The 25,501-nt window shown below is 34.9% G+C and overlaps 1 protein-coding gene across 1 annotated transcript in view; it reads left to right on the plus strand.

Moving 5' to 3' along the window:
* The window catches only part of cmn (calymmin), a gene marked incomplete at its 5' end in the record, with an annotated part of 25,869 nt that extends 570 nt beyond the window's left edge, over positions 1-25,299 (plus strand). Inside the window, 50 exons of the mRNA XM_079852157.1 lie at positions 1,096-1,143; positions 1,484-1,507; positions 1,618-1,671; positions 2,213-2,254; positions 2,420-2,467; positions 3,074-3,115; positions 3,224-3,271; positions 3,417-3,452; positions 3,870-3,917; positions 4,702-4,758; positions 4,859-4,909; positions 5,197-5,244; positions 5,385-5,441; positions 5,539-5,589; positions 5,880-5,927; positions 6,416-6,472; positions 6,573-6,623; positions 6,908-6,955; positions 7,089-7,124; positions 7,231-7,281; positions 7,572-7,619; positions 7,730-7,786; positions 7,896-7,946; positions 10,680-10,727; positions 10,841-10,897; positions 11,002-11,052; positions 13,329-13,376; positions 14,007-14,063; positions 14,185-14,238; positions 14,585-14,638; positions 14,775-15,332; positions 16,499-16,558; positions 16,689-16,742; positions 16,954-16,992; positions 17,078-17,137; positions 17,279-17,314; positions 17,889-17,945; positions 18,050-18,115; positions 18,204-18,263; positions 18,603-18,674; positions 18,758-18,799; positions 18,911-18,985; positions 19,074-19,133; positions 19,279-19,338; positions 19,515-19,583; positions 22,952-23,026; positions 23,126-23,164; positions 24,620-24,877; positions 25,053-25,103; positions 25,235-25,299. Of these exons, the coding sequence (XP_079708283.1) occupies positions 1,096-1,143; positions 1,484-1,507; positions 1,618-1,671; positions 2,213-2,254; positions 2,420-2,467; positions 3,074-3,115; positions 3,224-3,271; positions 3,417-3,452; positions 3,870-3,917; positions 4,702-4,758; positions 4,859-4,909; positions 5,197-5,244; positions 5,385-5,441; positions 5,539-5,589; positions 5,880-5,927; positions 6,416-6,472; positions 6,573-6,623; positions 6,908-6,955; positions 7,089-7,124; positions 7,231-7,281; positions 7,572-7,619; positions 7,730-7,786; positions 7,896-7,946; positions 10,680-10,727; positions 10,841-10,897; positions 11,002-11,052; positions 13,329-13,376; positions 14,007-14,063; positions 14,185-14,238; positions 14,585-14,638; positions 14,775-15,332; positions 16,499-16,558; positions 16,689-16,742; positions 16,954-16,992; positions 17,078-17,137; positions 17,279-17,314; positions 17,889-17,945; positions 18,050-18,115; positions 18,204-18,263; positions 18,603-18,674; positions 18,758-18,799; positions 18,911-18,985; positions 19,074-19,133; positions 19,279-19,338; positions 19,515-19,583; positions 22,952-23,026; positions 23,126-23,164; positions 24,620-24,877; positions 25,053-25,103; positions 25,235-25,239 (3,266 nt within the window). The 3' untranslated portion in view covers positions 25,240-25,299. The remainder of the gene's footprint in view (positions 1-1,095; positions 1,144-1,483; positions 1,508-1,617; positions 1,672-2,212; positions 2,255-2,419; positions 2,468-3,073; positions 3,116-3,223; positions 3,272-3,416; positions 3,453-3,869; positions 3,918-4,701; positions 4,759-4,858; positions 4,910-5,196; positions 5,245-5,384; positions 5,442-5,538; positions 5,590-5,879; positions 5,928-6,415; positions 6,473-6,572; positions 6,624-6,907; positions 6,956-7,088; positions 7,125-7,230; positions 7,282-7,571; positions 7,620-7,729; positions 7,787-7,895; positions 7,947-10,679; positions 10,728-10,840; positions 10,898-11,001; positions 11,053-13,328; positions 13,377-14,006; positions 14,064-14,184; positions 14,239-14,584; positions 14,639-14,774; positions 15,333-16,498; positions 16,559-16,688; positions 16,743-16,953; positions 16,993-17,077; positions 17,138-17,278; positions 17,315-17,888; positions 17,946-18,049; positions 18,116-18,203; positions 18,264-18,602; positions 18,675-18,757; positions 18,800-18,910; positions 18,986-19,073; positions 19,134-19,278; positions 19,339-19,514; positions 19,584-22,951; positions 23,027-23,125; positions 23,165-24,619; positions 24,878-25,052; positions 25,104-25,234) is intronic.
* Positions 25,300-25,501: the final 202 nt, after the last annotated feature.

The raw sequence follows: 25,501 nt of genomic DNA on the forward strand, positions 1-25,501 counted from the left end.
CTGTAAAAAAAAAACGTTTGCAACGTTTTAAGTTTTTCAGATTAACCTAAATTTACTAAATTAACTAGAAAAAAAAAACTGATATTTGATTAACTGCAATAATGTTAATATACCAAATTGATAAAATATATATATTTTTAACCTTCATAATATACTGGCAAGTGGCAACCACCTTAAAAACACAGTGGGTAGAGAAAAAAAGGCACATGATGAATCAAAGTTCATCACAACTAGCTTTCCACAAGCTGAGGTTAATACTAAAATATAGAGGATGTGTAAGATGTTACATGAAACCCTAATGTGCATAACTGATAAGAGAAAAAAATAAGAAGAAACAGTTATTTCAATTACATGATTTCAGTCACATGATGCGATATGGCTCAGCTTGTCAGTTAACTACGGCTCTGTGTTGTAAATGCCGCTCCATCTGAAAGCAGGTGATGGCGATTTACTACTAATCAAGGAACCGGCTTTACTGACGAGATGCGCCTAACAATGTCATGCGATATATCGCCCAGCCCTAATTACTTGCACAAAATTGCTCAATTTATTCTTTTACCCCTGCTGTCTCCAGGAACTGCCTGTTCCCCCATGTGTCTAAGATATTTAGACAACAGTACACTGTAAGATGCAGCAGTTATATTAGTTCACGTTACCTGTGAAAATAGTTAATGGAAACAGTTTCATAATAGATCCATTATTAACTTCAAATGACAAAAGTATTGTATAAAGCAATTTATCGTTATTTATCTATAATTTATCGTTAATTTTTATTATTTTTTTGTGGTTCTTTAAGTTCAATTAAATATTGTACAGTACATTGTCATGTCAAAGGATAACCTCCTGTACTTTTTTTAATTTTTTTTTATTTAAGGGTACCAACCTCAAAATCCAAATGGCGGTGCAGTACAAATGTCACCAGGAGGTAATATCAATCTTTCTATGTTGATGTACAGTAAACAACAGATTCAATGCATAGCCATTTCCGTTAGTCATTCTGAATAATCCAAGTCTGTGAAATCATCATGCAATTTTTAACATGATTTTCTGGTATTGCAACTATAATGTGATAACCCACTAAATCTGTATTTTCAGGTTATGGTGTGGGTCCAAATAGCAACTCTGCAAATATGAAAGGAAATGGTAAGCAAGAACAGAATTTATACTGATATACTTGGTTTTTGATCTTTTGTGAATAAGTATACCATAACATATAAAATGTGATGAGATGAATCAGTTAAGGTTTTATTCACAAGTTTTTTTTTTTATTTAGCTTGGTTTGCTGAAATATTTTATATTTAGCATTTCTATTTGTGTGCATGTACAGCAATTTTGTTTACGGTTTTATAAAATGAAGTATATTTACATATTATTCACATATATATCTTATCTTTCTGTCTCTTGATATACTTTATTTTGTTGATTATTTTGAATTCTCTGGGATGGATGAGTTTTTATTTAAATGTTTTCTTTTTATTATTAGGTTATCCTGTAAACAAGGGTACAGGTAAGCCCAAACCATGAAATGCAGTATGTGATATGTAATATACAATATAATGAAGTGAATCAGTTCTGAAATTTGAATAAATCATCATATACCTGTCTGTTGTCTTTTAGGTTCTTATGGAAGTGCACAAAATAAGCCTGGATTTGGAGGTCATCCCCCATATGGTATGAGCTTTTTTTTGCTTGTACTGTAGCATAAGTACATAATCAGGTTTTCCTTTTTTAACATATATTTTTCAATTGTTATAAGTTGGAACAGGCATGGGAATGGTGTGTGTGTGTATGTGTGTGTACTTTTACAAATATTTTTGTGAGGACCTGTTTAAAATCAGAGGAACTATTTTGTGAGTTTGAGTTTTAAACCGTGTGTGTGAAAAAAAACAACAACAAGCAAGCCCAACCCAGGGGACAAAATGCAATGCAAAAGTACGTAACTCAAGTTACTTTTTTTTTTTTTTTTACAGAGTAATGCAATATTGTAACTTTTAAAAGTAACTTTCCCCAACATTGTTTAAAGGCCTGTTTGAGGGTCAAGACTTGGTTTTAGGGATAAGGTTATACTTATGTTAAGGGTAGGTTCATGTTAGGTGAAGCACTGGTGAAGTTGTACTTTGTAGGGTTAGGAGCTAGAGATTGCATTGTGTCAACGAGTGTGTGTGTGAGAGAAACTCTAATTGCATTACATTCCTGTCATTTATTGTTACAGGTAATGGGAATGGGAACGGCTACCGAGCACCATCTTATGGGGGTGAGTTTAATCTCAAGAGTCAATGTGTTAGGTTTGTGCATACAGATTGTGCAAATGTACCCATTAAGAATGTGTACAAACACCACTGTGTTTTGTTTCAGCATATACAACTGTTGTCATTATGTGTTTACTTTCATTAAAAAGTCTGTTTAATATTGTCTGAAGGCTACAGCAATTTAATGGGCACTCATCCCCAAAAAGGAGCTGGTCTAGGTAAGTCTTATCTTAATATTCTCTTAAAGATTAGGTCACCCTGCAAGGTCTTACGTTTTACTTGCTTTCTTCTGTGGAACACATGGTATATTTCTGAATAATTTAGGAGACTGTGGTCAGTTTTGGGGTTAATATCAAGAACCAAATAAGCTACACCACCAATATTTTGTCAAATGAAGTACATTTGTACATACCAACCAAATAGTTCTACCATGTTAATATGTGAAAATGTTTTTTTCATAAGTGGAAGTAAAATGTATTGATCACAGGGATGGTTGTAAGAGAGTATGGGGTGCTGGGGTCCATGTGTGAGAATAGTATATTATTTTTACATTACCTTTATTAGGCAGTATCAGAAGAACCATTTTTCTCTTTCAAACACTGTCAGTTTGAAATGAAATCTAAAGATTTAGCACTGCTTATTTTCAATACAAAATCTGACAAATTGGCAGTAAACTATGTAAAAAATGTAAAACAGTCTGGTAACACTTTAGCAACAATCCTTTTACCACATTAGTATTTACACTGTGTTTGCATTATGAATGTTTTGATAACCGTTTTCTAGGTTTAATTGTGTATAATTATTTTTCACCTCACTTTCTGTAGGATACACCAATGGTGGGGCGACCAAGACACAAAGCAAACAAGGTAGAATTTTATTTTGTCAACTTCCTTTTCTGTAATCAACTATATAATGTGTCTGTAACTGAGGTAACCGTAGAACCTCTAAACTGATTTGGGATTGGTTTTGTTAAGGACATGGAGGATATCCTAATGGAGGTGCAGCTAACCAACCTAATACAGGTGATTATATTGGATGTTTAAATAGATTTGATTCTACAGTGTTATTATTACAGTGTGGAGAGTACTAAATTCTGATAAGAACTCAGGATATTAAACAAGTATAAAAGTATTTTTCATTAATTAGGCTCTTCTCTTCAATGTACAGGGTATCCCAATGGTGGAACCAAGGGACCTAAACCAGGTAAACGTTGTGCACATTTAGATTAAGGTAACACTTTACAATAAGGTTTCACATTAGTTAACATGAACAAACTATAAAAAATACTTAGTTAATTTCAGCATTCACTAATACAATTGTAAGATCAAAAGTTGAATCTGTTAACATAAGTCAGTGCACTGTGAAACAACATGAACATTTTTAATAACTAAAATTGAACAAAGGTTAATAAATGCTGTAAAAATGTATTACTCCATTTTAGTTTATGTTTGTTAATTTATTTACTAATGTTAACAAACAAGACCTATTGTAAAGTGTTACCTAGATTAATAATCTATATTACCGATGGAGGAGTTTTAGTGGATAAAGCACTAAAGGTCTGTTTTGTAAACTGAGGTAACTGGAGAACCTCTAAACTGATTTGGGATTGGTTTTCTTCAGGAAATGGAGGATATCCTAATGGAGGTGCAGCTAACCAACCTAATACAGGTAATACACTGGATGTCACCAGCTCTAGTGCAATTATTACAGTGTGGAAAATACTAAATTCTGAAAAGAACTAAGGATATTACTATGGTTTATAGTATTTTTATTTTTATTCTAATTAGGCTCTTTTCTTCAAAATATGGGGTATCCTAATGGTGGAACCAAGGGACCTAAACCAGGTAAACTATTTTTGTGTATGTGTAATGCGTAATCCGTATTTTGTTTTTTTTTCCCTTTGTCTGAGTTTTCTATATCATTTGAATCTTATGTGTGTTGGGTCTGCTTCAAAGGATATGGTGCTGTAGCTGGACCCTCAAATGGACAAGGAGCCAAGCCTAACGGTAAATAGCATATGATTTTTACTATTATAAAAGTTTTTGGCTCTAAATTCCAGTTGGACAAGCCACATTCAAAGCCAATGTAAAATATGATATACAAACACTTTTGATTGCACATTAATTGAATTCTTTATCAATAAACCAACTGTAGTGTAGCCCCATGTACATTAATAATGTATATTTTTGGTGGAAGAATTGTTTATTAGGGGACAAAGCACTAAAGGCCTGTATTGTAAACTGAGGTAACTGGAGAACCTCTAAACTGATTTGGGATTGTTTTTTTTTTCAGGAAATGGAGGATATCCTAATGGAGGTGCGGCTTATCAACCTAATACAGGTAATACACTGGGTGTCACCAGCTCTAGTGCTATTTTTTCAGTGTGGAAAATACTAAATTCTGAAAAGAACGGAGGATATTACACTGGTTTAAAGTTCTTTTCTCTGATTAGGCTCTTCTCTTCAAAATATGGGGTATCCTAATGGTGGAACCAAGGGACCTAAACCAGGTAAACTATTTTTGTGTAATACGCATTTTGTGTATTTTTTATTTTTTGTCTTATTTTTCCATATCATGTGAATCTTATGTATGTCGGGTCTGCTTCAAAGGATATGGAGCTAAAGCTGGACCGTCAAATGGACAAGGAGCCAATCCTAATGGTAAATAGCATGACATTATTACTATTACAAAGCAGTTTTTGGCTCTAAATTCCAGTTGGATAATCTGCATTCCAAGCCACTGTAATATATATCCGCACACATTTAGTTTGACTGCACATTAGTTGAATTTCTTTATAATAGACCAACTGTAGTTTTGCCACATTTAGATTAATAAACTGTATTATTGGTGAAGAAGTTGTTTACTATGGGCAAAGCACTAAAGTTCTGTATTGTAAACTGAGGTAACTGGAGAACCTCTAAACTAATTTGAGATTGTTTTTCTTAAGGATATGGAGGATATCCTAATGGAGGTGCAGCTAACCAACCTAATACAGGTAATACACAGTAATAATTGCACGAGAGCTGGTGACATCCAGTGTGGAAAGTACTGAATTCTGAAAAGAACTGAAGATCTTACACTGGTTTAAAGTTTTTTTTTTATTTATTTTTTTTTATTTTTTATTATTCTAATTAGGCTCTTTTCTTCAAAATATGGGGTATCCTAATGGTGGAACCAAGGGACCTAAGCCAGGTAAACTAAGTTTGTGTAATGCGTATATTGTGCATTTTTTTCCTTTGTCTGATTTTTCCATATCATTTGAATCTTATGTGTGTGGTCTGCTTCAAAGGATATGGTGCTAAAGCTGGACCTTCAACTGGACAAGGAGCCAAGCCTAATGGTAAATAACGTGAGATTATTATTACTATTATAAAACATAGGTTTTAGCTATAAATTTCAGTTGGATAAGTCACATTCAAAGCCACTGTAAAATGATATACAAACACATTTGATTGCACATTCATTTAGTTCTTTATTAATAAACAAACTGTAGTGTAGCCCCATTTAGATTAATAATGTATATTATTAGTGGAGGAATTGTTTATTAGGGGATAAAGCACTAAATGTCTGTATTGTAAACTTGAGGTAACTGGATAACCTCTAAACTGATTTAGGATTGGTTTTGTTCAGGAAATGGAGGATATCCTAATGGAGGTGCAGCTAACCAACCTAATACAGGTAATACACTGGATGTCACCAGCTGCTACAATCTGTTCTGACACACACAGGTTGAAGATCCAAATGCAGCCTTTATTTAGGGTTATCCACAGTCATAATTCATAAACAGGCACAGGGTGTAAAACAAGGTTCAAGAAACACGAACAAACAAGGTAATCCAAATAACAGGCAAAATATCAACACCATGAAACCAAGAACCAGGAAAGAACGCTCAGAATTGTAGTTGAAACCCAAACAAGACTTTGCAACAAATGAGTGGAAACACAGGGCTTATAAAGGCAGAGCTAAACAAGGTAATCACACACAGCTGAACAGAATCACACATAATGAGCCAGGCAATGGGTACTGGGAAATGGAGTTTATGATGAGGTAGCAAAGGAGACAGAAGAGAACACCAGCTCTAGTAGAGTTATTACAGTGGAAAATGCTGAATTCTGAAAAATCAACTGAGGATATTACACTGTTTTAAAGTACTTTTCTCTAATTAGGCTCTTCTCTTCAAAATATGGGATATCCCACTGGTGGAACCAAGGGACCTAAACCAGGTAAACTATTTTTGTGTGTGTAATGCGGATGTTTTTTTTGTTTTTTTGTCTGATTTTTCCGTATCGTTTGTATCTTATGTGTTTTGTGTCTGCTTCAAAGGATATGGTGCTGTAGCTGGACCCTCAAATGGACAAGGAGCCAAGCCTAACGGTAAATAGCATATGATTTTTACTATTATAAAAGTTTTTGGCTCTAAATTCCAGTTGGACAAGCCACATTCAAAGCCAATGTAAAATATGATATACAAACACTTTTGATTGCACATTAATTGAATTCTTTATCAATAAACCAACTGTAGTGTAGCCCCATGTACATTAATAATGTATATTTTTGGTGGAAGAATTGTTTATTAGGGGACAAAGCACTAAAGGCCTGTATTGTAAACTGAGGTAACTGGAGAACCTCTAAACTGATTTGGGATTGTTTTTTTTCAGGAAATAGAGGATATCCTGATGGAGGTGCAGCTAACCAACCTAATACAGGTAATACACTGGGTGTCACCAGCTCTAGTGCTATTTTTTCAGTGTGGAAAATACTAAATTCTGAAAAGAACTGAGGATATTACACTGGTTTAAAGTACTTTTCTCTAATTAGGCTCTTCTCTTCAAAATATAGGGTATCCCAATGGTGGAACCAAGGGACCTAAACCAGGTAAACTATTTTTCTGTATGTGTAATCCGTATTTTGTGTATTTTTTTCCCCTTTGTCTGATTTTTACGTATCATTTTAAATTTTATGTGTTGGGTCTGCTTCAAAGGATACGGAGCTAAAGCTGGACTCTCAAATGGACAAGGAGCCAAGCCTAATGGTAAATAGCATTACATTATTACTATTACAAAACAGTTTTGGCTCTAAATTTCAGTTGGATAAGCTGTATTCAAAGCCACTGTAAAATATGATATCCACACACATTTAGTATGATTGAACATTAGTTAAATGTCTTTATAATACACCAACTCTAGTTTAGCCCCATTTAGATGAATAATCTGTATTATTGGTGAAGAAGTTGTTTATTAGGAGGTAAAGCACTAAAGGTCTGTATTGTAAACTGAGGTAACTGGAGAACCTCTAAACTAATTTGAGATTGTTTTTCTTCAGGATATGGAGGATATCCAAATGGAGGTGCAGGTTATCAACCTAATACAGGTAATACACTGGATGACACCAGCTCTAGTGCAATTATTACAGTGGAAAATACTGAATTCTGAACAGAACTGAGGATATTACACTGGTTTAAAGTTCCTTTCTCTAATTAGGCTCTTCTCTTCAAAATATGGGATATACCAATGGTGGAACCAAGGGACCTAAACCAGGTAAACTATTTTTGTGTGTGTAATGGGTATGTTGTGTTTGTATTTTTTTTAATATTGTCAGATTTTTTTCCATATTATTTGAATCTTATGTGTGTGGTTTGCTTCAAAGGATATGGAGCTAAAGCTGGACCTTCAACTGGACAAGGAGCCAAGCCTAATGGTAAATAGCATGTGAATATTACTATTCGTTTTGGGCTCTAAATTTCAGTTGGATAAGCCACATTCAAAGCCACTGTAAAATATGATATACAAACACATTTGATTGCACATTAATTTAATTCTTTATTAATAAACCAACTGTAGTGTAGCCCTATTTAGATTAATAATGTATATTATTGATGGAGGATGTGTTTATTAGGGGATGAAGCACTAAAGGTCTGTTTTGTAAACTGTGGTAACTGGAGAACCTCTAAACTGATTTAGGATTGGTTTTGTTCAGGAAATGGAGGATATCCTAATGGAGGTGCAACTAACCAGCCTAATACAGGTAATACCCTGGATGTCACCAGCTGTTACAATCTGTTCTGACACACACAGGTTGAAGATTCAAACACAGCTTTTATTTAGGGTAATCCATAGTCATAATTCATAAACAGGCACAGGATCAAAAACGTGCAAACAATCCAAACATAAAACAAGGTCCAAGAAACACAGGCAAACAAGGTAATCCAAAGAACAGGCAATACTTGCAGTGAATGAGTGGAAACACAGGGCTTATAAAGGCAGAGCTAAACAAGGTAATCACACACAGCTGAACATAATCATACATAATGAGCCAGGCAATGGGTACTGGGAAATGTTCATGATGAGGTAGCAAAGGAGACTGAAGATGACACCAGCTCTAGTACAATTATTACAGTGGAAATTGCTTAATTATGAAAGGAACTAAGGACATTACACTGGTTTAAAGTACTTTTCTCTAATTAGGGTCTTCTCTTCAAAATATAGGGTATCTCAAGGGTGGAACCAAGGGACCTAAACCAGGTAAACTATTCTTGTGTGTGTAATGCGTATGTTGTGTATTTTTCCCCTCTGTCTGATTTGTACATGTCATTTGAATTGTATGTGTTTGGGTCTACTTCAAAGGATATGGAGCTAAAGCTGGACCCTCAAATGGACAAGGAGCCAATCCTAATGGTAAATAGCATGACAATGGGTCTCATTCACTAATAACTGTGTAGATTATTTCGTATTAGTATGCACAGGAGAACTTCTCATGAAAAATCTTTGCCTAATTCACAACACGTTCATACAAGCATGAATTTGTTCTTAATATCGTTCTGATGTTAGTAAATTTGGAGTAGCTACTCTAAATGAGCAGCTGCGTTTACAAGGTCAGTCATTTGCATAAAACAAGCCCAAACCATCTCCATAAGGGATTTCCGCACATGCTTTCCTTATAGCCTTTCGTTGCTCTAGTCAAACTTGCCGCTGTTTGCTGACAAGCTCTCGCCCGATCTCGAGCAATGCCTAGTGGGCCATTCTCATGAGTTCTCACAATAAACACCTTTTATACAGACCCAGATTACAGACCTTTCTTGAGCCTGCTGTACACATGCGTATATCTGCGTTATTCAGAGAAGCCTTGCAGCTGAAGCTATAACGCCGCTTTTCTTACTGTTAAACTGTAAAAATGGAATGTATTTAAGATTAAATTAAATTGTATTATTTAATAATTTTATTATATAATTTTATAAATGGACTATATAATACAATTAATGCAACATACTTCAAGTTCAATATAATTATAGTCATGTTAGGATGATATATAACTTAACACGATTATAAGGCCATACAGAGTATTTTTTGTGTATGTGTGGTTTCAGTTCCTATGTTTTTTCATAAATTTAGAATACATTTTATTACGAAATTTTTGGTGAATCGTGATTTGTTCTTAAAATCGTTTGTACGCACATTTCACGCACAAATGAGTGTGTACGCACACTTAGTGAATCAGACCAAATATTACTATTATAAAACCGTTTTTGACTATAAGTTCCAGTTGGATAAGCCGTGTTCAAGGCCACTGTAAAATATATGATATCAGCACATCTTTAGTTTGACTACACATTAATAGAATTTCTTTATAATACACCAACTGTGGTTTAGCCCCATTTAGATTAATAATCTGTTTTATTGGTGAAGTTGTGTATTAGAGGTAAAGCAATTAAGGTCTGTATTTTAAACTGAGGTAACTGCAAAACTCTAAACTGATTTGGGATTGGTTTTCTTCAGGAAATGGAGGATATCCTAATGGAGGTGCAGCAAACCAACCTAATATAGGTAATACATTGGATGTCACCAGCTCTTGTGCAATTATTACAGTGTGGAAAATACTGAATTCTGAAAAGATCTGAGGATATTACACTGGTTTAAAGTATTTTTTTCTAATTAGGCTCTTCTCTTCAATATGCGGGGTATCCCAATGGTGGAACCAAGGGACCTAAACCAGGTAAACGCGTATTGTATGTGTTATGCATGTAGTATATATTTATTTTTCCTCGGTCTGATTTTTCCGTATCATTTGAATCTTATGCGTGTTGCGTCTGCTTCAAAGGATATGGTGCTAAAGCTGGACCCTCAAATGTACAAGGAGCCAAGCCTAATGGTATGTAGCATGACATTATTACTATTATAACACATATTTTTTTGGCTCTAAAATCAGGTTGGATAAGCCATGTTTAAAGCCACTGTAAAATATATATCTGCACACCTTTAGTTTGATTGCATATTAATTGAATTCTTTATTAATGAACCAACTGTAGTGTTGCCCAATTTAGATGAATAATCAATATGATTATTGGTGTAGTTTGAGTAAAGCACTAAAGGTCTGTACTGTAAACTGAGGTAACTGGAGAACCTCTAAAATGATTTGAGATTTGGTTTTGTTCAGGATATGGAGGATATCCTAATGGAGGTGCGGCTTATCAACCTAATACAGGTAATACATTGGATGTCACCAGCTCTACAGTGTAATTATTATGATGTGGAAAATACTGAAATCTGAAAATAATGAGTATATTACACTGGTTTAAAGTACTTTTCTCTATCTAGGTTCTTCACTTCAAAATATGGGGTATCCCAATGGTGGAACCAAGGGACCTAAACCAGGTAAACACTTATTGTGTGTTATGCATATAGTGTGCATTTCTTTTTCCTTTGCATGATTTTTCAGTATTATTTGAAATCGTTTGTGTGTGTGGTTTGCTTCAAAGGATATGGCGCTAAAGCTGGACTCTCAAATAGACAAGGAGCCAAGCATAATGGTAAATACTAGGGATGCAACAATACAGTTAGCCCACGGTTCAATACATACCTCGGTTTTTTAACCACGGTTTTCGGTTCGGTTCGGTTCTGATGGCTTGACACATAATAGTGTTTTTTTGTTATTCTGTGCTTAGGCAATAGGAACAGTAAGAGGTTAAGGAGAAAAAAATAAAAACGATTTATTGCAATACTCCTTTATTTTACTTAAAAGCTAAGCAAAGTCCACTAGTTCTTAGTGTATTGTACAATATACAATTAACACTGACATCTCTTTACCTCAGAGCGTCCGTTAACTGAATGTCACCTGAAAATCCGATAACATCAGCAATTTTCATTCAAGCAGCTGATTTCTGTGAATGAATGTAAAACTAAATGTATATTGCAGCACAGGGTGAAGTCAGTAGGCCTATATACATTAACGACGATTTGAGACAAATAACTGTACATTTAATGTAAAACTATAGATGGCATTCTGTGGCGCGGCAGGATTTTGAACACGGTCCTGAGCCGAAAGGCGCCGACGGTGTGTGTAGCCAGAGCCGTCGCATAGGCTGTGCGAACTGTGCAACCGCACAGGGCCTCGCGCCAATAGGGGGCCTCGCAATCCTGCTGTTTTTTTTTTTTTTGTTTTTTTTTTTCACCACTTTTTAAAACATCTCGCGTCACGAATGTAACAATTCTACAAATAAATAAAACATATCCAGTTAACTGGCAAATCATTCATTTCGTTCGTTTTTTTTTTTTTTAAATAAGAGAAGATCTAGCGCTGAAATGTGTTGTTTAAATCAAGTGATCAAAGTGCTCGTTGCCGCTGCGATCAGAGGCGCGGATACAGTGTTTTCTCGTGTGGCTTGCGCACACGCCGCACTGTCTTCATTTGGACGCGCGCTTCAATCCGTTGTGGATACTCTAACATAATGCACACAAATGTGTCCCTGCTTGATATACAACCACTGATTAACATAATCGGTTTTGATGAGAAAAAAAAACTAACGTTTTACGAGAAAAATAAAACCATACGACAGTGGATTCGACCCTACAACCCTCTGACATGATAGGTGAAAGTTCTACCACTGGACCATTAAGACACATAAGAGCTAAGTAGGCGAATTCTCGACCTGACTTGATGTAAAGCCATTCGTGGTTGCACAGTTGATTTTTTTCCCCTCTGAAATACATAGCAAAAAGTCATAGCTGAGACTATGTGCATGATTATGCTGTATTATTCTACTTGATAAAAACGTATTGCAGCAAGATTATGCGTGCAAAAGAATTAGAACAGCTACGTCCGTGTGACTGTAATTCATGCGCAATTGAGCATACACATCAAAGAGCAGGGCCTCGCATTTCAAGTTCGCACAGGGCCTCGCACCCCACCAGCGACGGCACTGTGTGTAGCGCTACGTACACTCATAGAGAATAATGTTTTCGAATTTAAAAGACGTGGCGCTGCGCGTCCGGTGTGCGACCCCTTTAAATTGACCATTTCAAATAAACATATTTGTGCCTTCAGACAGTGGTATTGGGTGATGGCGCCGCAGATGTGCAGTCATGTTGGAAGTGTTTCCGTTTGAGTAGGCTACACGTGTAAAACAATGCTTGCACACAGTTATTTTTATTGTTTACCGTTTTTTCTTCCTCGGCACTATACTCAACGGCAAAACCGAAATGTCCCCACACCACGGATTTGAAAGACGCCGGCGCTTCCTCGTACTGTAGCCTCACTTCACCGCCGCTCGCCATGTTAAAGTGTGGAATGATGGTTAAGCGCCCCCTAAATTTAGAGCATATTGAATATTTACTCGCGGGGAATTTCCTTATCAGCTTGTAGACTTACAGGCACACACAAACAGTCAATTCGGAGAGAAATAAAACGCACATAAATTATTTAAACGTAAAACCGAAAAAAACGCAATTCACAAGCGCGTATTGAACCGTGGATGTCGTACCGAACGGTTCAATATTATATTGAGAATTGTGGCATCCCTAGTAAATACCATGTGATTATGTGTGCTATGTGTGATTGGCTCTAAAATCTAGTTGGATAAGCTGTTTTAGAAGACTCTGTATAATATGAAATTCACACACCTTTGATTGCACATTGAATTCTTTATTAATAAACCAACTGTAGTGTAGCCCCATTAATAATTAATTATAATTAATGTATATTATTGGTGGAGGAATTGCTTATTAGGGGATAAAGCACTAAAGGTCTGTATTGTAAACGGAGGTAACTGGAGAACCTCTAAACTGATTTGGGATTGGTTTTCTTCAGGATATGGAGGATATCCTAATGGAGGTGCAGCTAACCAACCTAATACAGGTAAAACAAAGGGACCTAAACCAGGTAAACTATTTGTGTGTGTGTGTGTGTAATGTCCATGCTGTTTTTTTCTTCTTTCTTTTTTTTTTTTTGGTCTGATTTTTCCATATCATTTGAATTTTATGTGTGTGGTCTGCTTCAAAGGATATGGTGCTAAAGCTGGACCTTCAACTGGACAAGGAGCCAAGCCTAATGGTAAAAAGCATGTGATTATTACTATTATAGGGTTTTTGGCTCTAAAATCTGGTTGGATAGGCTGCTTTTGAATCCACTGTAAAATATGATATCCGCACACATTTGATTGCACATTAGTTGAATTCTTTATTAATAAACCAACTGTAGTGTAGACCTATTTAGATTAATGATGTATATTACTGGTGGAAGAGTTGTTTATTATGAGTAAAGCACTAAAGGTCTGTATTGTAAACTGGGGTAACTGGAGAACCTCTAAACTGATTTGGGATTGGTATTCTTCAGGAAATGGAGGATATCTTAATGGAGGTGCCGCTAACCAACCTAATACAGGTAATACATTGGATGTCTCCAGCTCTTGTGCAATTATTACTGATTTCTGATTTCTGAAAAGAACTGAGGATATTACACTTGTTTAAAATATTTTTCTCTAATTAGGCTCCTCACTTCAAAATATGGGGTATCCCAATGGTGGAACCAAGGGACCTAAACAAGGTAAAAAAAAAATATAATAATAATAATAATAATAATGTAATGTAATGCGTGTATTTCTTTTTCCTTTGTCTGATTTTTCTGTATTATTTGAAATCTTACGTTTGTTGGATCTGCTTCAAAGGATATGGTGCTAAAGCTGAACCCTCAAATGGGTTCCAAGGAGCCAAGCCTAATGGTAAATGGAATGACATCATTACTATTATAAAATTATATTTGTTGGCTCTAAAATCAGGTTGGATAAGCCATGTTCAAATCCACTGTAAAATATGTGATATCCGTGCATTAAGTGAATTCTTTATTTATAAACCAGTTGTAGTGTAGTCCCATTTAGATTAATAATTTATATTATTTAAGTTTTTATTAGGGGTAATGCACTATAGGTATTTTAATATTCTACCTTTTTAAAACCATATTCAACATATTTCAGTGTATAGAATATTAGGTCCAGTTTTAAACAAACTCACTCTACATCATCAAATGTAAAACCTTCAGTTATAACATACATATATTGTGATCTATAGGTTATGGTGTTCCTGGCTATATGTCAAAAGGACCTTATAAAGCAGCTAATTCAGGTAAAATCATGATTATTTGAAGTACATTTTATTTACTTCCTCCACATGACATGAATAGAAGTTCTGTCATTTAAAAATGCATGTTATGCATGTTATTGTAAATGTAAATTTGTAGTAAAATTGCTTTGGCTTCTAGGTTATATGCCTGTGACAACTGGAAAACAAGGACCTAAAGGGGAGATTTTAAGCCCTGAGGGACAAAGTCATCTCCCAGTAACATCTAACACCAAGGGCTTTTTACCACTATCTGGACGTGAGCCAAATACAGGATTACTTCCAGAACAAACTAAAGACCTTCCACCAGTTCTACAACAAACAAAGGGACAAAATCTTCATCCACAGGGCAAAGCCCCCAACTCTATGGCACCTTGGCCTGCTCCAAAGCCATTTATGCAAGGTCCCGGTTCATATAAACCTAGTAAAGCTTATAAACCAAAACCAGTTGCAACAGTAGTCCCTCAATCAGTTTCTGCAGAATCAGCTCCCATTCCTCAAACATCACAGACAGTTGCACTAGAGCGGGAACAAGTCCTTTCACAGGAACAAAACATAAGTCCAGTGTTACCACAAGACAGTATTTCTTCACAGGTGCCTCTAGTGCCAGAATCGGCTCAATCAACTCCAGAGATGCAACAATCCAAGATTCAGTCAAACAAGCCTGTGCCTCAAATGAAGAATCCAATGACAAATCCTGGTAAACTTTTAAAGTTTCTAATTAAAATCTTATATGATATCCTGAAACCACATAACAGCTTGAAGCTACACCACTTCTGCAACATTTAACTAATTCACAACCATAAAGATATTTCCTATAACTGTATAAAATTCCCTTATTCCCTCTTTCTCTACTTTTCTGCATCAATTCACTTCTGCTCTAGCTTTTGTACTAATCCGGTTTATTCATTAATCCAGTTCACCTGACAATTTGTTCTGCAAATGTTGTTCACATTTATGAATTATTTGTGTTATTGAAGATAAATTGTGATTAATGTAAATGTTATCTCAAAATGGCTTATGGATGTCCTATAACTATCAGCACTTACCTTCTGCTGTCAACTTGAACGTCAACTTCAACTAATCTTTGTGGGATATTTTTGTAAACTTTGGTGCTAAACTCTACTTTGGCACTACACATAGATTTTAGAACCATTAAATGTTTCTACATTGGATTGATAGCCTTCAAAAAAAACTTTTAATAAGTCAATTTCACAATGAAAAGTGAAAAAAAAAAAGTAGGCTGAATTTTTATGTTCTGATTTAATCAGTCCATTTGGTAATAAGCAAATAGTTGGGCATTTTGATCCCTACTAGATTTCTAGAAGATGGCTGTGATGCAAAGAATGTTCAGTCATTGATTATCACAAATTGTTCATAAATGCATGCTTATGCATTTATAAGAAATGTAGGGCATACATATTTACCCTCCACCACCCAAAAGTATTAACAGATCTTTAACAAATTAACTAGACATATTTAATAAAAACCCTGAATTTTAAACCTGATCTCATGGGAAAACTTTACGAGGTGGTGATTTTGTACAATGTGAATCATACAAAAACAATGTTATTAGAAAAAAGTAAGCATGAAGGTCCTTCCCCAACTCCTAAAAATACGCATTACTTTAGCGTAAGCGCATCGTATGAAAATGTACGAACGAGATTGTATGAATTCATACGAATTAGCCACATTCGGCAAACCGTAACATTTTTTAAATTGGGTTTTGAATTGCTTTTGGAATCATTCTCCTAACAATTTGCTTCGTAATACATTATGCATGTATTACAATTCTGATAGTGATATCAGGGCATCTTAACTGGATAAGTAAATTTAGTTTATTGATAACTTGTTTGTTTTCTACAGAAATCACTGGTCTAGGACAACCAAATGGACAGGTGCAGGGAGCTATACCTTCAAAGCCTGGTAAATCCTAAATAATAATTGATATAACATAAAATCACATTAAATTAGCTGGGCTCTTATAACCCCAAACTACATTTGGATCAATAAAAAAATATTTAATTGTTGAAATATATATTTATTTATTTTTTAGATTGTGGACCTGGAGGACAACCTAATGGACAATGGGTCAAACTTCCAAGTACTGGTGAACTCTCATTTTTCCCTCACTTGTTTATTGTCATATAAATTATTAAAATCAAAAGATTAAAATCGTAATGTTTTAAAGACACCATTCAATAAAAATAAGAGATTTTGTTGTCCATTTTAGTCCATGTCAGTATGCTTTGACTTCTAAACAGTTGTGAAGACCAAGCAAAAAATAAGCATTCAATCTAAAACTAAAATGTGGTTTTCAGGGTATCCAAATGGAAAAGGAGAAGTGGCATCACAACCAGGTGCATTAAATTCCATATAAACATTAATTATCCATCTAACCATAACAGCGTTTTTTAACCACTTTGGATAAAAATATTTTACTAGGCTTTGGAGCAGGAATGGGTGGTTATCCAGCTCATGGTATGAATAATGGCTACAAAGCAGGTAAAGCATTACAAAACACATTTTATTGTAATTATTATCACTTATTAGTTGGCTTCATCTTTGCAATGTCTATATCTGTTTAAAGCTGTTTGCTTGTCTAAAATTATGAAAAATTTGGCCCTCATTTTGCCGTCTTTACAGGTTATGGAGGCTATGGAAACAAATTGAAAAATCCAGGTTGGAATATTTCCTACTTTATGGATATTTCAAATATATATTTAACATGGACAGAATTCACATACTCATTAATTAAATATATGCTTTAGTCCTTGGGTGTCAATAATCTGGGCCTTTTTAGTGCAATACCTTATCCTACAACGAAATAAACAATGAAGAGATATCAATAAATATAAATTTAGATATTAATGCTTTTAAGTTTTGCTTAAATAAATAAATAAATAGGTCTCTGTTTCAAAACTTTGAGAATTTTTATGTACACACTAAGTAAAATTACAACCGTATCTCTGTGAATAATTACAGTACTTTCTTTACCCTTGTTACTCAGACTGTAGTTCTGCTTACTTATATAGTAAACACTGTATTCTGCCTGCTATTTTTTTTTTAAGTGAAACAGTATGCCATATGCTACGATAAACGTTTCACACAGTAGTATCCTACATTTCACAAGACCTGTTTAATTGAATTTGTGTGTAGTAAGTTTTTTGCCCTCTTGTTTTCTGTGCTAGATATTTAGAAGAAACAGTTTGATTCTATATTCATTAATATTTACTCTTTTCTGTTACTCTGATAGCTGGACCACAAGGTGAGCAACCAACAGGATTTAAGGGAAAATCTCAAGCGAAATATGGTTAGTTTGAGAAAAGTCCTATCAGCTCTTATTTAAACGACTCGTCAAAAATGCTGCGCACTTACTTTTACTCAGTTTTCATACGCAAGGTCGTATTTTTACAGGAATTGGCGGACTTCCATTTGGTGGTTCCCCCAATGGATATCAAACAAACCCCTCTGGACAATATGGTATGCTATCTTTATAATATTTGAGTTAGTTTTGACCCTAACTGTAATCCTGAATGGACACATGGATTTATGTGCATCTTTCTCATAGGTAATGATGGTCAGCGCTATGGAGCCAAACCCTACAATACTAAAGCGTTAGGAAAATACGGTGAAGATTAGATGCTTTGATATTCCTTTACACATTTTCATAATTGTTTGTATGCATTTATCAGTTGACAGGCAATTTGTAACATTGCACTACAGATTGTGGTAGAAATTCACATTTACTTTAATAAAAAAAAAATGTATTTGTGATTTAAAACACATTTAGTTGTGAAATATAAAAAAATTTCAAAATGTATGTTTAAAAATGTTATTCTTTAAGATCTCTACTTCAAGTCAATATTTGATAGAACAGCTGACATGACAATTGGGAACCCTTGCATCTCAAAACATTATATATAATGCTGTTAAATACATATAATTCTGTTCTCTGACCCCAAAATAGGACATGGTAGTTTACCGTACAACTCTCAGCCTTTACTTCCTGAATCTGTTGCCAAGTCCCCTGGTAAATATGGTAAGTTTATAAAGAATTTTGTCTGATCATACAGTATATATTTTTTTGAAGATATTGTAAAATATAAGTTTCTGTATTTTCAGATTTTGGAGGATTACCCCACAATGGCCAGCCACTTGGATATGGTAGTGAAAAATACTTTGGCAAATCTAGTGACTCTTATTTTTTTCCAACTTATATTGTCTTATTTCTACAAATTATGACAGTGAGTATGTTTTACTGTAATTCTCTCTCAGGACAAAAGGGTCTTCAATATGGTGGTCAGCCACTTGATCTCAGGCCTGATGCTCTGTCTGGAAAATATGGTGAAGGTGAGTTATTTTTTTATAGATAATGAAATGACAAATGTCATAATATTACTGTACTGATAGGTATGTCCATCCTCTCTACTCTCTGTAGGTTCTCCAGAATCCCTGTATAATCCAGAAACACTCAGTTTTGGTGGCGATGCTAACTATGGTGTGATTTTTAACTTACTTATTGATACTCTAGTTTAAAGATCCTCTTCATCATTGTGAATTGTCAAACGGCATTCAGTTAGGCTAACGAGAAAGTAATAATTGTTTTGTACTTACCCTTGGTAAAATCGCTGAATGTCTTACAGGTAATCCAGCAGTGTCATATGAACTCCTTGGCCCAGTGACTGATGGCCAGTCTGTTGATGGTACGTTCATCTCCTATTTAGAACACTATTTATTAATCAAGCAAGAACTATTGAAACACTTTGTTGTAATTCCATAAGTTAAATGAAGAAAATGTTAAATGAAGAGATTATCATTTGAATTTAAACTCAAAGTTTTAATGCTATCATTTAATCCTCTTTTTTTTTTTTTTTTTAAGAAAACAGAAGCCTGGAAGCTTTGCATCAAGGTCCTGAGATTGACGGACAGAAATCCATTGACCAATATGGTTAGTTGTATTTTGAGATATTAAGATATCTATCTTCATTTAACTTAGGCTGTTTACACTGGTATTTTTTACTCAGGATATTGTTTAAGTGTAAACAGATAAATTTGCATTTGATTCTGTTTTTTTTTTTTCTTATCTGTTCTGAGCCACATGCAAATACATATCTGATATCTGGACATCTGACCTACTCCTAAGCACGTATTTACGATTCCCATTGGAATTCCAAGCCACCGCAAGGCGAGGGAAACATTTACCCACAAAGATAACTTTTCTTACTCTCATATTATGATGTAGACATGCCTGATGTGCTCACACAAAAACACAGCTTCTTTTGAGGTGAAAATTTTATATATAGGTAAGATTGCACACACACAAAAACATTCAGAAGCACAGAACCTTATTTTGAGCTGCAGCCCTGTGAATTTTATAAATAAAATAGTTTCGCTACTGAAAGCTACATTACATTTTTTAGCAACAAGGTGATAACTTTGCTGTTTTGGAAGTAATTCAACTTCACTATAGAGACGCTGCACAAACACAATTCCCACACAGTCTCTTTCTCAAATTCAAATAAATGTAATCTTCCTACACTTTATTTTACTTTAGAATTCCAACCCATAGATAAAATAACAAATAGAATTACTGTTACTTTTATTTACTAAATCTAACTACTGTAATTTGTATCTGTTCAGTCAAATTTTGAGCTGTAAACACCAATAACTGCTTTAAATTATCCATGCAAGTGATCATGGTAAGCGGAATCACATTTTTGATTGATTAAAGTCAAAGAACCACCTGACGTCAATTAAATAAATTAGTTTTAGATAGCCTGCGGCCATTTAAAAATTGAGGGTTGACCATGTCACTAAAAGCGATCACCAATGAAATAATTTGCTATGTTCACACACTGCAAGTCTTAATGCTCAATTCCAATTTATTGCTCGGATCGAGATTTTTGGTATAGCTGTTCATATTGTTGTTTTAAATGTGGCCAATATCAGATTCCAGTGTGAACAGATTGTGGTCCTGAACTGACATGTATGCGCAAAAGAACGATAAAAAGACTTCACACAGCAGGAAGTGAACATGAAGGACATTAAAGTAAGCGATTACGTGTTTGTTTATTGCGCGATTTGCCACGGAACCCAGCGAATTTATGCGCAGACAATATAAAAAAAAACTAGTACTGGGCAACGATTAATTGCGATTAATCGCATCCAAAATAAAAGTTTGTTTACATAATATATGTGTGTGTACTGTATATAATTATTTTTTATATAGAAATACACACACATGCATGTATATATTTAACCCCCTGAGGTCGGCTATCGCGCCGGCGCGATAGGCTCGTTTTTTTCCTTATGAGTGCAAAAAAAAAAAAAAAAAAAAAAATATATATATATATATATATATATATATATATATATATTAATTTGTATCTTATATGCTTGTGTTATACATCAATCGATCCTGTTTAGTGTGTTTTTTTTTTTGTGTATGCTCATAATAAAAACAAAGTGTTGTGCTTTTCGCCAAATAAAGAAAAATAAACATGATGCGAGTTCTGCCTACTCTCCGTCAGTGAAGTCAATTCTGAAACGCATCCGAAAATGAACTGTAACTCAGCGAATACTCAGTCAAACAGGCATACAGTCACACAGGCATGAAGCTTGAATTCTCTTCTTTCAAATGAAGTAATTTTTATAAAAAACAAATATTCACAGTTTATATAATATGTATGTAAAGAGAGAGATGTCAGTCGTTTTCATCTCAGCTAATTAAGTTTTAATGTGACTCCGCCTACGGAGACCGCGCTATTCAAACGCAAATGTGAGGCGATCCATACAAACCTGTGAAACGCCCACATCCGCTGGATAAGGCCGGTGAAACACTGGATGCGTGGCGTGTCCGTTTTTATTTCGGCTCCCATCCATGTTAACAGTTTAGAGTTTGCATACTGCCTGTGTGAGACGCGCGTCTTATTGCCACATATTTAGTATGTGTTTTGTGGCCTTATTTCAGAAACTTTAATTTTTAGTTTTTTAGATAACCATGCATAAACATTATTCTCTCAAAAATGAAAACATGTACATACATGTGGCTCACATATTATGGAAGTCCTGTTTGTGCTATATAGAGTGAATTTACACCTTTGCCATTAATATGTTTATAAGCAACTGAAAAAAGCACAAATGTCAGGGCATGTCAGAACATCTCAAGGACCCCAAAAACACCCCAGACCCCAGAGGGTTAAGAAAAATGTGTTATTTATATATAAAATATTTATATTTATATATAATATAAATGTATAAATATATACAGTATATACATGCAAATATCTCTTAAATATATACATGCATGCATATGTGTGTATATACAAAATATTATACACAGTACACACTCATATATTATGTAAACACAAACTTTAATTTTGGATGTGATTAATTGTTGCCCAGCACTAAAAAAAAACAGACAGGGATGCGAAACAACATTTGATGTTTTGCTTGGAGCGGTCATGTAATACTTGTGAGCTCTGACACCTCACTGTCCTTCACTTGACTACCTTTCGCAGCTGTCTTGATAACTTCGGGTAGCTATGTAAAATCTTTGAAGTGACTCCCATGTGTGCAGAATTGTGACGAATGTAGACGTGTAAATCTCATGAATTCCGATATGACTGTTCAGACTGAGTTCACATTGCAAAACATCAGACCTGTATCGGACTTAGAATCGAAAAGATCAGATTCCATGTGGTTTGTGCTGTTCACACTGTCATGACAAAACCAGATCTGAGTCACATATGAGCAAAAAAAAAAAACCTTCTCACTGCAAGCCTTATGGCTGTTTCACACAGAACTTTGGCTGTTAAAAATGCGAGAAGTGAGCAGTGGTATGGGGAAAAAACGCAAGGTCACGAGATGTCTTAATACTTGAACTTATTTTAACTTGAGCATAGCGTTTTTAGAACACTGTGTCATGCGTGAGATGCAAAACGCAAGCGCAACAGTCAAACACGTCTTTCTAGCGCATGTGTACATAGAAAAATAAAGGAAAAGTGGTGCAGTGGAATGGAACTGGTCGTGTTACTGAACTGAACCACATGCACAAACGAACACTAACAAAGACAGCTCGCAACAAGCTGGAAGAAATATGGAAGAAAACATGGAGGCCACTGAAGGACACAGACGAGGATGAGGAGAAATGAGGAGAGCAAAGTTTTTCTCGTATAGTTTTCCCTCATGTTTCGCCTGTATAGAGCTGTCACCGTAATATTTATGAGTATAACAGCTCACTGTGCCTCCACTGATTAACTTTGCTGCCGTCTACCATATTCACACATTAATTCTGTGTGTTTGTGCTTGATTCAGGAGATGGAGAGGTTCCACCCCATCCTGATGCTCCAGAAGCTGGAGATGCAAATGCACAATCCATCGAGAAATATGGTACAAGCATTTTTTGACACTATGTATATCTACCAGATTGAGGTGTGTAAATCTGCATATATCTAAATCTATATATCTCTCACCTCCTCTATGTTCAAGGAACTGGGGATTATACAAATGGAAGAGTACAACCAGAAGGTAAAAGTAATGTTCAAAACTCTGCTTCTCTGAATGTTGTAAATCCTGTATTTACAGACATATTTTATATATCTGTAAATATCTATATAATTGCAGGATTTATTAATGGTGCCGACCAGGGTCAGAAATGAACTTTTCCATTAAGAGCAATATTCCCCCCCCAGAATTGATTTCCAGTGACCTTTTTTTACCTTTAAGCCAATTTTTATAATTACCTCATTAAATGTATCTGTGTTGTCTTTGTCAAATACAAAAAATTAACTAATTACTTCAATCAACCAGAATACTGTTATTATTAGCATCAACAAAAGCCATCTTTACACTGCAAAGGTGGAACTTAAGGCTGCATCTGACAGCATTTATTTTTATGTACACTGTTTAATGCTGCTCAAAGGTGGCATACATTTATTTACACAACAACTGCATAAATAAAAAGCCTACATAAATTATAAAATAAAATAAAATCTCATTATAGGGTAAGGCTGCAATATTATGAAAAATCACTATTGTTGATAATTGCCCTTGATATTGTAATAATAACTATTAATTTTGATTGATCGCATACACATTTGTGTTTGAGGAAATGGCACATCATATTATGGCTACACAGACACGAAACAAGCTAAGAACCATTTATGAATTGGTGTTGCGAACTGCTCTGATACTCGGGTGTAACACATACAAGACTTTGCAAAGTAAGAGTGAATACACATGGCTCAAATAGACAGAGCTGACCAGATAATGAAACACAGGTGGAAGTAATCAAACCACAATGAGTCCAGGCAATGGATTATGGGAAATGTAGTTCATGATGAGATAAAGCAGATGGAAGGAGTGTCCTCAGGTGAAGATCATGGGCACTTCATGATTTAAATGTTTAAATTTACACATTAGAAAATCAATACTTCACATTGGTTATTTTAGTAGCATGAACAATAAAAGTTTATTCACAGTTTTAATAACTATTTACAGAAAAAAAAACTTTTATTATATAAAAACTATTATAATCACTAAGCTGTTTACACTGCTAAAATGAATGTCTTACATCATATCTGCACTTTGTGGTGTATGATGAGAGAATTGGTGAGCGTGCAGAATTCAGCGTGCGCTGAACAAGAATCCGCCGTTTTCAGCCGTGAATAATCTAAACGCCTCTGATTGGCTATTGCATTTATAAAATCAACAGAATGTGATTGGTTATAATGCACAATGCTGCAAAATGATTTCACTTGAATCGCAACAGTCGTAATTGATTGACTTGAATTGTAGAGGGGCATTTTTGCCACTTAATCTTGAATTTGCGGGACATATTTGTTAATTTTGGTGACATTTTTGTCCCAAACCCCAAAATATCTGACCCTGCTGCTGGTGAACTATCGTCCCATATATTCTTCCATTTCAAATATATCTAGAGAGAACTTAAATCCAATCGTTTCTTTCTTGACTGTCCTGCAGTTGTCTCATTCCCTGGTGTTCCCACTGTGGGCCCTGCTCCTCACATCCCTGCTGTCACCTCATTAGACGCCACCCTTTCACTGGACGGCTCCTCAACGGTCCCAGTCTCTGTGCCTGATGTGTACGCTGTTCCTGTCTCACCCATAATCCCTCAGCCTGAGCTGCCCAGTCTAATGCTGCAGCCCGCACCACCACAACAGATCCACATCCAGCAGCACCTCAAATTCCACATCCAGCCCAATGGCGACTCCCAGACAGGTAAGATGCTAATAAGTGGGGGTGAGCTATCAAGATAATGGTGTGATCCTTTTGAGTAAGGGCATGTTTGTTTTGGTGATTTCAAATTTCAACAGGTTTCTCAGCAATCGCTTGCAGCTATATTTAGCCATATTTTTAGACTTTGTGCATTTAAAAGTTGGTTCTTTTTTAACAGGAAAGGAAGGCAAATACAAATTGAGTGGATTCTTTGGAAATAAATACCAAGGTAAGGGTAATGTTGTATACACATTTAACATTAATAAAACCTAAAATAATAATATATTATTATTATTATTTTATATGTGAATAATAATAATGTGGCTTTTTTTCTAACCCATACCTCCCTTTTTTTCTTAGGATAAATTTGAAGTGGAAGTTCATGCTGCAAGAATGTATATCTTCACTTGATTGCTCTTTTTTTTTTTTTTTTTACACAATGTTTCTGTGAATGTTGTACATTTTCTGTCATTTTATTTGAGTATTTTGTTCTCCTTGTATTTTAATGTATTGTTAATATGTGTTACCTTGCCATAAAAATAAGCAGCTGCTTGTACAAATAAAGACATTTTAGATTAAATATAATTATATCTGATGCATCTTTTTTCTTTTTAAATTCCATAATTC

Source organism: Squalius cephalus (assembly GCF_949319135.1).
Source record: "Squalius cephalus genome assembly, chromosome: 19".
NCBI lineage: Eukaryota > Metazoa > Chordata > Actinopteri > Cypriniformes > Leuciscidae > Squalius > Squalius cephalus.